This window comes from Oryx dammah, unplaced genomic scaffold, assembly GCF_014754425.2.
Source record: "Oryx dammah isolate SB20612 unplaced genomic scaffold, SCBI_Odam_1.1 HiC_scaffold_2, whole genome shotgun sequence".
Taxonomy (NCBI): domain Eukaryota; kingdom Metazoa; phylum Chordata; class Mammalia; order Artiodactyla; family Bovidae; genus Oryx; species Oryx dammah.
The window spans coordinates 191,691,243-191,709,005 of NW_024070186.1; the positions used below are offsets into that span (position 1 = coordinate 191,691,243).

The window sequence follows — 17,763 nt, forward strand, 5'->3', positions numbered from 1 at the left end:
TTCCTTCTCCAATGCATGAAAGTGAAAAGGGAAAGTGAAGTCGCTCAGTCGTGCCTGACTCTTAGCGACCCCATGGACTGCAGCCTACCAGGTTCCTCCGCCCATGGGATTTTCCAGGCAAGAGTACTGGAGTGGGTTGCCATTGCCTTCTCTGTACCAATTATTAAGTGTGGACAAATACTCCACCCATTACTGCTTACGTTCTTATCTTGTTAACCCGCTACGAAGGGCTATTCAACAACTGAGATTGAGAGTTGAATATTTTACAAATGTATGCTCCCACCCCTCCTCCCACCCTCTACCCAGATTGTAGAGATAGAGACAAGCTCATGGTAAAGAATCTAAAAAGTATCCAGAAGCAAGAGCAAAGTCACCCACGTGAGGTTAATTCCTGGCAGATTATGCATACCATGGTTAACTCTGCTCAGAACACAGTAAAAATTCCAGTTATGCAAGGGCCTTTAAGAGGAGGTCATTCCAGAATTTTCCCAGCTATCTGAGAGGGTCACACTTTAAGAGTGGAGACATTTACTTCTTCTTCCATTACAGTGAGGGAAGGAGGCTGCCTACTTCACCGGCTTGAACTGTGGGATATTCTCTCAAAGACGCTCCACAGTCTCGCACCACCCGAGGGAAGGCAGGGGTCGAGTTCAGCCTCATTTGCATCTTGGGTGGGTGCTGCTGGGCCTGGCATGTGGCTGCCAGAAATGTAGGCAGAGGGAGTGTGTAAGTATGACTTCGGAACAGCACACCTTGAACTTTTCCTTGCACTGCTGGGGCCAGTGTGGTTGACAGTCACTGACCTCTGCTCTCACCCACAAACCTAGATTCCAGTGCACAAGGACGCTAGCCTCCCGGGCAGGGTGTCTGCTGCTGAGGACTCCCCGACCTGGGGCCTTGCTGGGTGTCCTCTCAAGTCACGCTGCTGGCAGAGGCTATGATTCTTTTTCCTCATGTGAGTGGCCATTAGCAAGTTAATATAAATCCCTATCAGAGGTTAATAAAATAAAAAATTTTAAATATTTGCAAGTGTAAGCTATTTGTACATTGATCATATAAACAATGATATAAAATCTGTGATAAGAGTCACAGATGAAGCCATTTAGGCTGATGATGTAAAACTATGACTTTATGAATCTAAATATAAAACTACTTTACTACTGCCATGACGTTGACAAGAAAGGCAAAGGCCACATTCAACTAGAATAATAATGAGGAACAATAATAGAATTGGTGACTGGAGGCTAACTTGGCCCACTTTTCGCTGGTCTTCCTTTTAATTTTGTAAACCAGATAGAACCACATAAACAGTATTGTCATTTAGAGATGGATGAAGTTAACACTGCATGAACTGGGTCCTGGGCAAGAGCCATCTGAGTAGCTTTCCTCCACTGCCCATTCCTCTCCAAGTCCACCCCTGCCAGTAGAAACCCAGAGACCTCACCTCTCCCCTCCCATACCACCTGGGATCCCTTTCTGATCTGCTTCCACACTGCAGTCAGGTTGACTTTTCCGTTGTGCAAATCTGATCACGTCATTCCCCTGTTTAAAATCCATCAATGGTCTGTCTGTGAGACAAAGTCCAGAACCCTTCGTCTACTCCAGCGGCCTGGGCCCCTCCCTCCTCAGTCACTGCATTCCCTGACTCAGCTCGATGACGAGCAGGGCTCTTGGACTACTGATGGTGTCCCGGTGTGGATGATATGGTATGTGGCCACTCTCATCACCTCCCTCTCCTCCTCCTGCTCCCTGGGGCTCATTGCATCCTCTGACCCTGCCCTGTCCTTCCCCATCTACACTCTCTTGCCCAGGGGGCTCTGCCTTCAGAGCACTGCTCACACCTAAAATTCACTAATGATCTGTGTGATGACTTTTGGATGCCCACATTCCCACCAGACTCTCGAGTCCACAAGAACAGGAAGCTGTTTGTCGTACCTGCTCCCTGCTCCATCCCTGGTACTCAGCATCGTGCCAGGGGACAGCATCCTCAGTGCTGATGGGGCTGCTCCATGGAGCCAAGGGGCACAGCAGGGGGGAAAGATAGCATACATTGGCCACAGTAGCAGGATGTTTCTGATAATAACCTCAAAACTGACGAAGGAATGAGGCACATCTGGTGACAAGTGAGAAGGGAGGTAAACATGAGCTCTTAATGGTGGCAACTGTTCAGGGGACACACCAGGACAATCATGGATTTAAATGTTTACTCAGTGTCTTTGATCTAAAGAAAGTTTTTGGAAGGAGAAATAGTACTGCTTGGGATTTTGGATGTGGAAGCTGAGAAGAGGGAGGAGCTTGGTGACCCCAATGCTTCTTTTGAACAACAGAGCTGCACCACTAGGGGAGGGAAAGGGCTGCGGCAGAGGAGTCCCCTGCTCTATGCGTGAGGCTGGGGTTGAGCTTGGGGTGCTGGCCGGATAGCTACTGAATCCAACGCATTCTGGACGTTAGTACCAGCCACAAAAACCCAAGGCCTCTGAAGTGCATGTGCTGCTATGATGAACCCTGAGTGCTAAGTATCCTCTAGATGCTAAGCAGTCATCTAGAGCACAGGCTCAGTAGGTGTGATGCACGGGCTTCGTTGCCCTGAGGTATGTGGGATCTTTCTTGTACTAAGTCACTTCAGTCATGTCTTACTCTTTGTGGCCCCATGAACTATAGCCCGCCAGGCTCCTCTGTCCATGGGATTTTCACAGGCAAAGATACCAGAGTGGGTTGCCATTCCCTCCTCCAGGGGATCTTCCTGACCCAGGGATTGAACCCATATCTCTTACAGGTTCTGCACTGGCAGGCAGGTTCTTTACCACTAGCGCAACCTGGGAAGAGGGATCAAACCCACGTCCCCTGCATTGGCAAGCGGATTCTTAACCACTGGACCACCAGGGAAGTCCAAGCTGTTTCTTGAAACCAGAACTTAACACACCTCACCTATATTTCTGGATTTGGCTGGATTGAAGCCTGGAGCCCACAGACAGTTAAGGCCCTCTGACTCTCCCCATTTATGTGACTGACCGTCAATAAATGCATTGCTATTGACCAGGCCCTTCCTGTAAGCCTCAGCCACACTATTACTTCATCTGAGCGATAAGCAGACTCCAAAACACAGGTTGGGAGTGCCAAGCTCCATTCCTGCTTTTCAAGTACTTGTTAGATGTGTCAGACCACAGCATTTGTAAGAAAGAAGTACCTGGGAGGCAGTACCTGATCTACGTGGCATGCAAATATACTCTGATGAACTCTTATTATTATAGAAAACATCCAATGTTATTTGCTCACACCACCTGAAATTAAAACTGCCAGCCAAAAAAGGATAATTATGAAGAATATCACCAATACAAGTAAAATGATGATGGAATAACATTAAGTGGAAAAAGCAGAATATAACTATATACTCATGATCAAAGTTCCATAAAAATTATATATGTATACGAATAAGGACTGCTCAGGTAAAGAGGCGTGCTGATGAGAAAAGTAGTCTCTTTTCTATTGATAGGCAGTGAAGATGGAAAGTAACTGCAGACAAAGAAACCCAACGACTTGTTCAAGCGGCTTCCCAGTGGAGAAACCTCACTAAGGGAGGACCCGGGGACGAGCTGGACTTTTTTTTTAAAAAAAGAGTATAGGTTACTTAGCAAACAAGAGCTGCAGGTTCTCTGGGAAAAGGCAAAATAAGCTGGCCCCCTTTCAACTAAGTCACTAACACAGAACTAGCACCGGCACAAGAAAACCCAAGCAGGTCCACCAAACTGCTGATGCCTGCGAAGGACAGCACAAGTAACTCATTTCCTGTGGAAGAGGCTTCACATGAGCCTCAGTCAGAGTGTTCAGGAAACCCTAGGTGGGTACAATTGAAAGGCTAGAATTTGGAACTAAGAGCTGGATAAACTCCTGAGATAGCAAAAGGGTTAGAACAAAGGCAATCCCTCTCCATCACTAGGCTGTCTCCCCACCTTATTCCATTTTACAGATGGGAAAACTGAGGTTCACAGAGGAACAAGGGATGTGGTGAAGAACTCATAATGAGACCCTGGCATCTGGATCTCCCTGCTCCTTGTCCCAAGTGTCTAAGTGTATTCTCCTGCTCCTAGTTTGGTGTGGCCTCTGGCTCCCAGAGGGAACACAAAGCCCTCAGTGGACTTGAATTAGAATACAATACAGGTACAAAGGAGACTTGTTTCTGCTTTGCTTTGTTAAGGCAGTTCTAGCTGTGTTGGTGATGCACACAGGATTCCTAATGAGGGCAAGCTTGCAGCTCTAGTGGGCGGGGTGGGGAGGGTGGTGGTAATTTGGTTTCCTTGGTCAGCAGAAGTTGGCATTCGAGTGGCTCATTTTCTGATCTGAGTCTTTTCAGGACTGGGTTGGGACCCGTGATTGTGTCTGTCACCTCCCCATGGATTGAGTGGACCACCTGCGGACAGAGGGTTGATGGGACCAGTGGGGGCTCTAAATTCCATCTTGCTTTTCTAAAATAAGGAATGAGGAGACATTATTTCTCTGAATGCCATAGCAAGCATTATTAACATTGTAGCTCTTTATTGCCTTCAAAAGAAGAAACATCTCCTACACATTGTAGTTAGATGGGTTACCACCTGCCCTTTGATATGAAGTGAAAGAGTTGGCCAGAGGTCACTGATCCCCTGGATGACCTGGGAGAGGAGCAAGGCATGCGAGGTGCCCTATCGAAGCCATTCCTGAACATGGAATTGGTTAGCCCAGAGCTGAGAACACCCAGGGTGTCTGCATAGTGCACACACACGTTCTATTCTCTGTGAAACGTGCAGCATTTTAAACCAAAGCTAAACGTGGCAGCTCCATCAGAAACCCACCGACTCACCAGACACAATGCCCATGGACGGGCTGCAAGTGCTGGGCTTACCTGGAACATCAATCAATCTCTTGTAGACATTCAAGAAGGCTGCCTCAGCTTCTTTGCTTCTTTTACTCAGTGCATCAATCTGAAAGGAAATGGGAGGAAGATAAGAAGAACAAAGAGCTCAAAATTTGTCAAGAGGTGATTTAATAATCGACTTCCCTGGTGGCTCAGATGGTAAAGCGTCTGCCTACAACACAAGAGACCTGGGTTCAATCCCTGGGTTGGTAAGATCTCCTGGAGGAGGAAATGGAAACCCACTCCAGTATTCTTGCCTGGAAAATCCCATGGACAGAGGAACCTGGTAGGCTACAGTTCATGGGGTCACAAAGAGTCGGACACGACTGAGCGACTGAGTGACATCTAAGCAGAGTTCTCAAGAGCAGCTCACCAGGTGGAGAGGTGACACGAAAGGGGAGGAACACATTCAAACACCAAGGTTCTGAAACCGGTGGGCCCTTAGGTCCTCTCGAAGAATTTTCTGAAAACCAAAGACCCTCCTCCTAGAAACACACACGGTTACACGCTCTACTTGTAGGACACTCATGTGTCCACCTGTATTCTGTCCATAGAATCCAGATGAAGAAACTCGGATGGGGCTATAACACCCCAGGGAATGTGGGGCTGCTGGGGGGCGGAGTGTGAGACTGGCCAGGTGAGGGGTCGGTGCACTATCTGGACCTGAGTCAGAGTGGAAGGAGGCCAGGAGGGGCAGGAAGGAGGCGACATTTCCCCCAGGTTGCTGCCTCTGCCCCGGTGAGAATGTACAGGGCAGCGGCAGTGGGGACTGCGGGAAAGAGGCCGAGCAGAGAGCCCAGGTCCAGCTGAGCTGATGTGAGACTCAGAGGATCCAGGAGTGTTAAGGACAGTGTCTGGGTTTCAAGCTTAGGCGACAGTGAGTTCCTGCCTCAGTGGCCAGGATCAGTGTGTCTCATGAACCAACCCAGCTGAGCTGGTTCCCCTCCGGTGAAAAGTCCATTCATCAGAAAACGGTGATGCGTCCCCAGCATGCCGGACACACATCCACAAAGGCTCCAGCGGCTGGCTGGACTCAGTACGTATTTTGCTCCCCAAACACGTTCGCTCAGACAACAGATCACTTTTTACCCCTGAGGCGTGCAAGATGCTACATGCACGGAGTTCACGCTGGCTCAGGAAAAGGACACTAAATTATATATTCCTCTGTCCCCTCACAGAATTATACTCTGTCTCCAACATTATTAAAGAGGCAAAAGGATGTGGCGTAATTACAGGGCCTCTCACCTGAGCCAACCAACAATTTGTTAAGGGCTGACAGAGGTCACCTGATTAAAGACCCTGGGGAAGACCCTGGGGAGGGGGACACAAGGTTTGTGGGAGAGGGAGCAGGGCAGGTCTCGGGGAATCCAAGGCAGCGGAAAAAAAGCACAGTGCATGCACTTCCAACTTCTACCAAGTCATGCTGCAAAATGCTTCTATGCAGGCAGTCGTTGAGGACTCAGACCCACTTTCTCCCCTGATAAAACAAGGTGGTGATTTGGGCATGTTTTCCAAATAATCCACAAGGACTACTTAAAAATGTCAAGGTAGTTAGTCCTCTCTTTATTTTTAAAATAAAATCCTTCCCGAGCCTGATTCCTAGCAGTTCATATTCATTGTATAATTAGAAATATATTGAAAAATAAAGAGGAAAATTAACCCCATAATTCTGCCATTCACCAGTGGAAGTCATTCCTGTCTGCAGTTCCCTTTTAATTTTGAATGAAAAGTAGGCATGTAGGCAAACTGTAGAGGCAGTAGATTAGTGGTTGTCTAGGGCGGGGGACCTGGAGGAGGACGACTAAGGGGTGTGGGTTTCTTTTTGGGGTGATGAAATGTCACATGGTTGATCGCAACTGTAGTAAAAGTCAATGCCAGGTTTAAATGGGTGAATTATACGGTATGTGAACTATATCTCAATAAAGCTGTTTCAAACGTGTGTGTGTATATGTGTTAAAATCAAACTGTATGGAAAATTTTGTATTGGGCTTTCATGAACATATAAAGTCTTTTCAATGTCTAGTATATAATTTGGGGAATGCCTTAGCAGTATTATTTCAAGTGTTCCTAACCACCGTCTACATCAGTGTTTTGAGCAAAGGGGGATATTCGGAGTTGCCTTTCCAGATGTCTCGAGTTCTCCCTTCACTCTGGGCCTTTCTGCCACCTCCTGTGCATGCTGTGCCCATGGGCATCAGAGTATGCCCTAGAAGCAGGGCAGAGGCCCCGGCTGCTCTCCACGCCTCTCGACACCCACAGATGCTTCTCTGCTTAGCTCCAGATCTGCCTAGAGAGGACCCTCCGCTTCCCAGGAATTCGGCCCAAACCCACAAAGGTGGCTGCCTCTACAGGGGGCAGAGCATGGGATGTGGAAGGATCCTGAACACTGTCTCCTCTCTCCTGTCTGGGTTGTTGGTGGGGATGTGGGGGAGGGGTGAGTACCCTACACAACACACTTGGGACTGTTATGGATGGCACTGTACCCCTCTCCTGAGAGTCCGGACCCCCAGTACTCATGAACATGGCTTTATTTGGGAATAGGGTCTTTGCAGATGACCGAGTTAAGACGAGGTCATTAGGATGGGCCCTAATCCAACATGACCCTGTCTTTATAAACAAGGGATATCTGTACACGGGGACAGTCATGCACACAGGAGAAGCTCACATGAGCAGGAAGCCAGGGATGTGGGTGAGGCACCTACAAACCAGAGATGGTCAGCAAACCACCAGGAGCCAGGGGAGGGGCCTGGAACAGACCCTCCCTCACGGCCCTCAGAAGGCACCAGCCCTGCCGGACACCCTGACCTTGGCTCCGGCCTCCAGACTGTGAGAAACACGTCTGCTGTTGAGGCTGCTCAGTCTGTGGCACTTAGTTATGGCAGCCCTAGCAAATTAGGACAGGAACCTTGAACTTGTTCTTGCACAGACGCAAGAACACTCAACCCAGTCCTGCGAGAACGAGGCCAGGCTGCTGAGCTTTATTAATGCATTAGGCAACTGGGCTGAGGATTCTTAAGAGAGGTGGTGAGAGCGCCACGTGTGGGTGAGTTTCTCCTTGATGAAGTCCCCCAAGCCTTCTTCCAAAGTTTCCAAACCTGGAAGGATTTGTTGATTCTGGCAATTTTGAGACTTTCTCTGCTCACTCACTCTTTTGACTCCTGCCACGCATTTGGGCTCGGAGTTTGGGTCTGTCCTCCCCCTTGCCCAGCTCCATCTTTTCTGGGGTGGGCCTTTCCTTGCTGTGGCCTGGGACTTCTCAATTCCATGCTTTCTCTTCCTTGAGCACCCTTTGTTGGCATCTATGCCTCCTGAAGATCTGGCCGAGCTGCCAGACTCAGTGCAGGCTTCACTGGCCCAAGGATGCCTGTGCTGGGTTTTCCTGGAGCCAGGCTGGCTGGCCTTGTGTGCCAGCCCCACCGACCAGGGCTGGGTGGGTGGGGGAGCCCAGGGGGGTGAAGTGCTCAGCGCCTGACGCAGGGAAGTGGGGCCCCATCTGTCCCCCTTATCATGTTGTGAGAGAGGAAGAGACGGCGTCATCTTCATCCTCACGCCCTCAGCGCCTACCTTTCTTTGAACCAGAACTCAGCGTGGCAGCCCCTCGGCACAAGGGCTAAGAGGTTTGTGAATGAGAAGAGGTCTGTGGTGAGGTCTTAGGCACGGATTGGATGTCACGTCCTGGGTTAGACATTCTGGCTACTTAATGTGCAAAGCTAGCCTTAGGCAGACACGCTGTCTACCACCCATACGCATGCAGGGCCACCGCGAGGAATAGTAGAGGACAGAGGGGCTGCTGTTGGTGGAGCTTGGACAGATCTGGAGAAGCTCTGGGGGTGCTCAGGCCCTGAGTAAAACCTGTTCTGCTCTGGGGATCCGCCTCGCTTTGCACTCCAGCCACACCCGGTTACTCCCTATTCCCTCAGTACATGAGCAGTTTCCCCGCAGCCTGGAAGGCGCCTCTTTGGAATGTTCCTCTGATCCTCCAGGCTCAGCTGATCCGTCTCCGGGCTGCAGGCTGCAGGCTGCCGGCTGCCGGCCACTCCCGTCACCACATGGGATTGTCCCGAAGGTCCGGGACCGTAGACGAGGCTCCGTCGGGAGACCTGGGATTCCCTGAGAGCCTGTGCTAGGCTTTCCTCCTAACAGCGAGCACATAGTAGGTGCTGAATACATATTTACTGTGTGAATAAATATTTACCTACATTGGTCAACTGTTTTATTTGCAGAAGTGAGCAAATGGTGAAGGGGTACAGCTTGAGGTACAGAATGAGGTAAGCAATGAAAATGCTTACTATGTAGAGAGCGCTGTGACTCGTCAGCAGGTGGGTGACCTGCTTCTCTGATGAGAGGCACCTGGTTGGAGCCAGTGCAGGGGAGCATCCTTTCCCAACACACATCTCCGTGGTCTCCGGCTGGCCTCCTACGTTGAACTTCTCATCCCCACCCCGCCCAGATGCCCACCCTGTGATTCTACTGAGAGTTTCCTGTATCCAACAGTTATCCTTTCAACATCACTTTTATAGTGCTGAGTTGGGCTTTTCTGTAATAAGGATTAACATTCAAGTTAAAGGTCTATAGAAAGGGGTTTTATTTCCAATCTCAATTAATATTTGCTTCCAGCAGGACAAGAACTCAGAGGCCAGGGCTAGAGGCCAACCTAATGGAAATCGACGATGAGACTCCCGAGATTTAGAAGGGGTGAGGGAACACCCAACCTTCTGGGAGCTAGCAGAGCTGCACTATGGGACTTGGGGCGTCCTGTAGACTGTTTGCTACTGCTCCCCTCACGTCTGGCCTCCCTGTGAGGGCATCGCCTGTCTCTGCCCACAGCCACATGACTTGTGGGGGCTTTCTGGCCCACAGGTGGCAGACTGGGCCGTGTGGGACATAAGTGGTGGTGCCACATGCTTTGTCTGCGTGTAAGACTTAAGAGTGAGTGTGTGGTTCAGCTCTGCATGCTCTCTCTCTGCCGTGAGAACAGCATAGCCTCAGAGGAGCCACTTCTTGCACTGGGGTCTCTGAAGATAGACATGTGGGGCTTCCCTGGTGGTCCAGTGTCCAGCGGTCAAGAGTCTGCCTGTCAGTGCAGGGGACACGGGTTCCATCTGCGGTCCAGGAATATCCCACATGTCCCCAGCAACTAACCCCGTGGCCACAGCTACTGAGCCTGAGAGCCCTAAAGCTCGTGCTTGGCAGCAAGAGACATCGCTGCAGCGAGAAGCCTGCACGCTGCAGCGGCGCGGGCCTCGTGCCACCTGAGCTCCTGGTGAGTCTCCTTCTGTCCACTCCCCACACTGAGCAAGGCTGCCTCACGTCTGGGAGCATCCTCCCCCCACGCTACAGTCTGTCCCAGGGCAGGTCAGCAGCACCTTCCTCTTTTGACCTCCACCCCCCACCAAGCCCCCGCCAGCCCCAGGTCTTGACTAACATGGGCGGCCTCCTGGGGTATGTCTGTGCATGAACAAGGGTAGATTCCAGGCTGAGAAGTCTGCACCGGTCAAGAGATGCCTCAAGGCTCACTGGTGACTTTTATAACATCAAGGACCTTGGAAGATCAGGGTAGAGAAGGTAGTTTTCTATAGTTGAGAGCTTCGAGAAGGTTGGTAATATCCACTGCACTTTAGTCTAAGTAGTGTGGTGCTGGAGAAGACTTTTGAGAGTCCCTTGGACTGCAAAGAGATCAAACCAGTCCACCCTAAAGGAAACCAACCCGGAATATTCGTTGGAAGGATTGATGCTGAAGCTGAGGCTCCAATACTTTGGCCACCGGATGTGAAGAGCTGAATCACTGGAAAAGACCCTGGGAAGCTGGGAAAGCCTGAAGGCAGGAGGAGAAGGGGACGACAGAGGATGAGACGGTTGGATGGCATCACCGACTCAATGGACATGAGTTTGAGCAAACTCTAGGAGATGGTGAAGGCCAGGGAAGTCTGTTGTGCTGCAGTCCATTGGGCTGAAAAGAGTCGGTCATGACTGAGCGACTGAACAAGACGAAGAAGAAATGCAGCATCGTGACAGCCAAGCTCTGGCCTGGTTGCAGGGAGTCAACTGCCCTAGTCAGAACTAGAGGACCCTGGGGAGGAGGTGTCAGTGGAGGGCAGAGCAGGGAAGGCTTTGTGAGTGGAGAGGAACCAGTCAGGGTAAGTCATCTCTAAAAGGGAGCAAATAAGACCTCTTCACAGGCCTTTTGTAAATTTTTTTTTTTTTTAAATGTGTGCACATTGCCAGCAAGTGGACCGAGCACTTGGGAGGCATGAAGCCTTGGTGGCTGCTGTTACGCTCTGCTTGTGGGCTGGTGACTCTAGCATCTCTGCCGGGGTGGCCTGAGTCCCAGGGCCATGACTGCTGCACACTCTGCTCACAGTGAAAAGGATGCTATTCACTGGGTACCCTGAACGGGCTGCTGTGGATGCTGGACATAGCCCAGCTGGGCTACCCCCACGGCCACACACAGAGTGCCTTGTCATGCCAGCTGTAAAGATGGACAACAGCGTGGACTTGGTACAAGGGCCCAGGGATCACCAAAAAGATATGAAACAGAATGATGGGCCTTGATGACTGCTCAGTGGAGCATATTTTGAAGTGGAAATGGCTCCTCCTTTCAGGGTGTTGCTTGAACTTGCCAGGCACAGGTGGTAGGCAGGGCAGAGGCACCCGGGGCCAGGAGATAGTACAGTGCCAGAAAAGCAAGGCTGAGCCGCAGCCCCTAAATCAGCCTCTCTGTGCCTCAGGGTCTATGTCTGCAAAATGGGGAGAAGAACTCTCGTGCTGTGAATGGTGATGGGGGCTGCCATATGGGCAGCGCCATTTCTCAGATGCAGAAACTGACCAAATTGCTCAGAACCAAGCCCCCAAGCAAAACCCCTACTCCGATATGATGACATCCCTGCACAGCACTGGGACTGGCGGCCACGTGGCTGGGGGCAGTGGGGGGGTGCGGGTGGGAAAGAATGTATGCTTTGAAGGAATGCAGACTTGGGTGCTGATGGCTGGAGGATCTGGAGGCGGGTTACTTAATTTACACCTGGGTCACTTCATCTGTTTAGTGCATTGCTGAGTGTTTGTGAAATGAAATGTGAATATCTGGAATGGTCGGGAGCATGCAGAAGCTGAGTAAAGATCCACGTCTTCCTGAGTAAGCTCAAATCTGCACTCTTCCCACTACAGCACAGGCTGGCCTCCGCTGCCAGCCAGCCCAGCAGAAAGCCAGAAATGCTCAAGGACAGAGACTCTTAAACAACATTTAAGGCACCATGGTGGCAACAGCATACTCAGGAACAATCTGCTAGCTACACCCTGGGAATGTACAAACTAATGATTTAGAAATAAACACAGACCATTAGTGCAATTTTCAAATTGACGCGCGTTGCTGGACTATGGGCCAGTGAGGATCAGGAGAAGCTGCAGGGATACAAAAGAATAGTTCTGTCTCTATGTCTGGCTGCAGAATTCTTTCCAGAGCAAAACACGATGTGAAGAGCCACGTGGAATTTCAGAAGGCAATGGAGAATGACCAAGGTCCTGTCCAAAACAGATGTGGATGGAGCCACAGCTTCCCAGTTCTAATTTTAACTGAACCTGGCCACGTAAGAGGAACATACTTTCTGAGAGAAGATCGCATTAGCTGAGAGTCCAGGAATTCTCCTCTAAGTATACGTCTACTTAATGCTTGGTAAATACCAATCCAGCTATAGCCGAGAGAGATGAGAGAGGACCCTGGAGGAGACGCCCTCCAGCCATCTCTGGAGCGATGTGGAGAGATGAGAGGCTGGAAACAGGAGTGGGAGCCCAGCTGCCACCAGCAGCTTTGTCGCTCAAGGTCACGTTCCTTTATCACTCCCAGCACCCAGACCCGAGGGCAGTGAGGAAGAATCACAGTGGAGGTACTCCCTGTTGCAGAGAACTGAACAGGACTTGTTGGGAATCCCTACCCTGCTCAGAGCAGGGGGCACAAACCCCAGAGGGCAGGTCTGGTTATAAAGGCAATGCAGTGCAGACCTGGGTCATGACACGAAAGTGCGCCTTAGACAAACTGATGACACAGTCCTTAACTATCCCTCCAACCCCAAAGTTCCCAGGAGTAACAGACTGGAGAATTCCAGGAGACAGTGCCATGAAGAGTGGGTGGGGGTGGGGGGGCACAGAGAAGACCCGTGGCGGAGGATAGCAAGAGCACAGTAAAGACGATAAAACAGCAACAAGCGTGTTGGTCTTTCTGTACAGTTTACAAAGCCCTCTCCTGTACATCTGACAGTCCAGCTGTCAACGTGTATCTGAAGAGCTGTTGTGAGGAAGAAGGATTAGCTATCTCGTCTCTCCCTGGGGCAAGAAACCAAAAACAACAGGTAGAAGTTACAGAAAGCAGGTCACAGCTTAACAGCAGGAAAACCTTTGCAAACAGCAGAGCACTTCCGAGGTGGGATGTGCTGACGCCTGTCTCTACTAGTTCATTCATTCCTTCACTTTGTCAATAAAATCACTTAAGGAGTGGCTAAAATGTGCCAGAAAGTATGCCAGCCTGTCCTTTGTGGTCAGAGCCTCCACTTCCCCTCTCAGAGGGCACAGTGTGGAGGGGGCCATCCCTCCACCCTCCACAGGGAAGCCACAGCAGGGCTAGAGGAGAGGCTTCCCCAAGAGTGAATGCCTACCTGAGACACTGCAAACACTATTTTGTGAACAGATGATATGTATAGAGAAAACAGAATTCATTTTAAGTATAAAAACATACATGGTGTTCAGCAAGGTTGCATAAAATCAATATATGAAAATCAACTGTCTTTCTATACAGTAGCTATAAACAATATGGAAGCGAAATTAAGAAATATTCTGGTTTGGGAGGTTTAATTTATTGTTAAGATGGCAAAAGTTCCAAATCGGTCTGTAGGTACAATGCAATCCCCATCAAAATCCTTGCTGGCTCCACTGAAGGATAAGACTAGCTGGTCCTAAGATTCATATGCAAATGCAGTAACCCCTAAAGAAAAACAAAGTTGGAGGACTCACTACAACTTACTATAACAGCTTACTACAAAGCCACATTAACTAAGACCGTGAGGCACTGGCTTAAGGACAGATATACAGAACAGACTAGAACTAAGAGTCCAGAAACAAACCCCTGGTCAAATGACTTGTGACAAGGGTAAGGGAGCAGCAGCAGAAGAACTGGGACAACTAGTCACCCATGTGCAAAAGAACAAAGTTGGACCCCACCTCACACTGATGCAAAAATTAACTCAAAGTGAATCAAAGGCCAAAATGTAAAAGGTAAAAAAAACTACAAAAACTCTAAAAAGGAAACACAGATGTAAATCTTCATGACCTTAGCTATGATGCCAAAAGCACAAATAACAAATGAAAAATGGATAATTGAGTTTTACAATTTAAAACTTTTGTGCTTCAAAGGACACTATCAAGGAAATGAAAATACAACCCAACAAAATGGGAGAACGTTTTTGCAAATCATGTATCTGATAAAGGATTAGTATCCAGAATACATAAAGACCTCTTACAACTCAATAATAACAGATAGATAACTGAATTTTAAAATGGACAAAGTATCTAAATATACATTTCTCTAAAGAAGATATACAAATATCCAATAAGCACATGAAAAGATACTCAACATCAATAATTATCAGGAAATGCAAACCAAGACCACAGTGAGATACCACTTCACACCTACTAGGATGACTATAATACAAAAGACAGATAATAAACATTAGAGAGGATGTAGAGAAACGAATCCTCACATACTGCTGGTAGAAATATAAAATGACATACACCACAGGAAAACAGGCTGGCTGCTCCTCAAAACGTTGAACATAGGGTTACTATTAATATATTTTGCACTTATTCCATTCCTAGGTATATATTCGAGAAAGATGAAAATCATTCTCTCTGAAGAAACTTGTATATGAATGTTCTTAGCAGCATTATTCAAAATAGCCAAAGGGTAGAAAATATTCCACCAGCTGTCAATTGATAATGAACAGATAAAATGTGACAGTCACACAATGGAATATTACACAGCCATAAAAAGGAATTAAGTATTGATACAGGCTCCAGCATGGGTGAATCTTGAAAACATGCTTAGTGAAAGAAGCCAGTCACAAAAGACCACACGGTAAATGATTTCATTTACATGAAATGCTGAGAATGGTTAAATCTAGAGACAGAGAGTAAGTAATTAGTGGTTGCCAGGGACTGGGGGTGGGGTGAGTGGGGAGTGAATGCTAATGGGTATGAGCTTTCTTTCTGAAATGATGAAAACGTTCCATAACTGGATTTTGGTGATGGCTGCCCAAGTTTGTGAGTACACTAAAAACCATTTAATAGTGAAAAAGAAAACAGAGACAAAACCAAAAAGTATAAACATATCGTGGAAAGTAGGTTTCCTTCCCATCCTCATCTACCTGTCATCCAGCTGCCTGGCCTGGAGGCAAAGACTCACTTGAGTATCTTTCCAGAAATATTTTATGCACTGATAAGCATCTGTATACACACACTGTCTCTCTTAAAACACACACCCAAGGAGGGTGTTATAGATACTGTTCTGCATCTCCTCTCGTGCACACTTCAGGTCAGCTTCCTATGTGATGGGAGGGGCAGGGCTTCCAGGCAGAGGGAACCAGTGCAAAAACAATGTGGCCTGCTCACAAGTGCAGGATCTGCTATGCCTGGAGCAGAGCTTGTGTGTGTGAGGTGGTGAGGGGGCGGCCTAGGGGCGAAGCCTGGGGCCACAGCCTCATGCTGAAAGGTTCTGGGAGTCCTGGAGGCTGTCAACCGGGAAGTGATAGGGTTGCTCTGAAGGGGAAGGAAGAGGATCACCTAAGCAGGGATGGGCAGGTGTGCATGAGAGCCTTGGGAGGCTGGGGCTCATTCCAGGGGGATTTAAGAGGTTGAAGGCACTGGAGGAGTCTGTGATCAATAATCAGAGCTTCCTCTTTACCAGCCCTGCTCTGACACCATGATCTTTAAATACACACACATACACGTCTCTGCTACGTAGTGCAGATTTCCCGTTATACGGATGAGGCACAGAGAAGCTAAAATGACTCATTCAAGGTCACCCAGGTAAAAGATGATGTCAGGATTCAAATCCAGCTCTGTCTCCTTTCAAAATCTGGGATGTGTCTGTTTGGTTTTCTCTGCTACTCTCAGCCGTGTCCCTGGAGAGGAGGCACCAGAGAGGCAGGGGGGTGGGGGGTGCAGGGGGCGGGCAGGGTGTCACACAGGAGAGAAGCCGGGGGCAGCAAGAGGAGCAGTGCACGTGCCCAGCACCCCCAGAACTGTTGCTTCACAGAGCGAGGGCAGCTGTGAAGCTTGCCTGGAGGGGGCTGACATGCGAGGGACTGGATATCACTCGAGGCTGGGCTCCTTCAGCCTGGGACCCTCGCTGGAGGTGCTGAGGATGGAGTGACAGGAGGGTGGCATCTGGCTGGGCATGAGGGAGCCACAGATTCCAGGATGGGACCAGGAGACAGCGAGAGGTGAGGAGAGTCAAAAGCCTGAAAGCAGGGGGCGCAGACCTCCCCCCAGAGCACCCCGTCTGCTCCTCACACTCACTCCTGCCCTTCCACCCAGCCACTCTGGTTGGCGATAATATCCCCAGAGCAGGTTGGGGTGGGGGAAGGCTTCATGAGATCATGGAGATGGTGATCTGTAGAAGCAAAATGCTGTGCAAATAATTACTAGCAAAGAGAGCAGGGGCAGAGTCTGAAAGATCTGGAATGTGGACTACTCCACTTTTGGGCAACAGAACCTCTCTGGCTCTCAGCTATGATCAGTGTCCCTGTGCTCCCCACCAACCCTCCTGAGTCATGCACATACGTTCACAGTCCTTCTTTTGACCATCTGGTCGTCGGTGTCAGTTTCATTTAAGGAATTACTGCATTAAATTGATGGAGCATTTAGTAAAACCTAATTAACATCCAGACTGAGTTTTTCCAAGGGAAGGGAGATCTGTAGAAAATAAAATACCCTAATAATTTAAATTCCACAGTATTCAAATAAATACTATCCGGCTGAATATTACAAGCTGGATAAATTTAGTTCAGGAAAAAAAAAAAACTATTAGAGTCAGTCTATTCTCACAGACAAATACTACTTCTAATCTTCATTCAAATCACCTCTCCTCACTTCTTCACATTTATTATGTGAGAAAACAGGCACTAAGAGAGAGATGAACTGACTTCATGAAGGTCAAGGTCACTGGCAAGTCAGGCCTCAAACCTAGGCCTTATAACTCTAGGTCTAGGGCTTTTACCTTCATATCACAACTGCCTGCTGGTATCCTGAATGGGGCCGGGACTGTGAACACACAGAATTGAGCCTTTTTTCAATCAGTAGAGAGTGCTTTTGATTTATACACCAAGGGTGTTAACTCTCCATCTATCCATCCATTCAACCAGCCATTCATCCATCCCCCCATCCACCCACCTAGCCATCCATCCATACGCCCATCCCGTCATCCACCCACCCATCCGTCCCCATTCATCCATTGTGTCCTGAGCGCCTGCCACATGCCAAGCACTGTGCCATGTTGGGGTACAGATCTTGCCCAACTGTTAAGCTCCATGAAAGGCACATCTGAGGTAATTACCTAAAACCACATACTGGGGTCTAGTTTCGGTCTAATCTGGCACAGAGTAGATGTTCGGTAAATATTTACTGAAGGACAGAATGAACAAGCAGACCCTGTTCTCCAGGAGCTCACGGTCGCAAACAGAGCAGAGGAGCAGCCCAGGAGCGCAGGTGGCCCTGGCTGGGCTACAGGATCACTTTGGTGGCTCCCTCAGTACAGGCTCCCTGTCGCAGACCTCGTTTCTCCAGCTCTTAGGGAGCAGCGAAGTACCGTGGGCCCGTCGGAGGCTCCCGTG

At 49.0% G+C, this 17,763-nt stretch overlaps 1 protein-coding gene across 3 annotated transcripts in view; it reads right to left on the bottom strand.

Moving 5' to 3' along the window:
• Window positions 1-17,763, bottom strand: part of CUX1 (cut like homeobox 1) — a 347,445-nt gene that overhangs the window by 153,977 nt on the left and 175,705 nt on the right. For all 3 annotated transcript variants that reach the window (XM_040261791.1, XM_040261782.1, XM_040261799.1), the window contains exon 4: window positions 4,877-4,955. In XM_040261791.1, coding sequence (XP_040117725.1) covers window positions 4,877-4,955 — 79 coding nt within the window. The remainder of the gene's footprint in view (window positions 1-4,876; window positions 4,956-17,763) is intronic.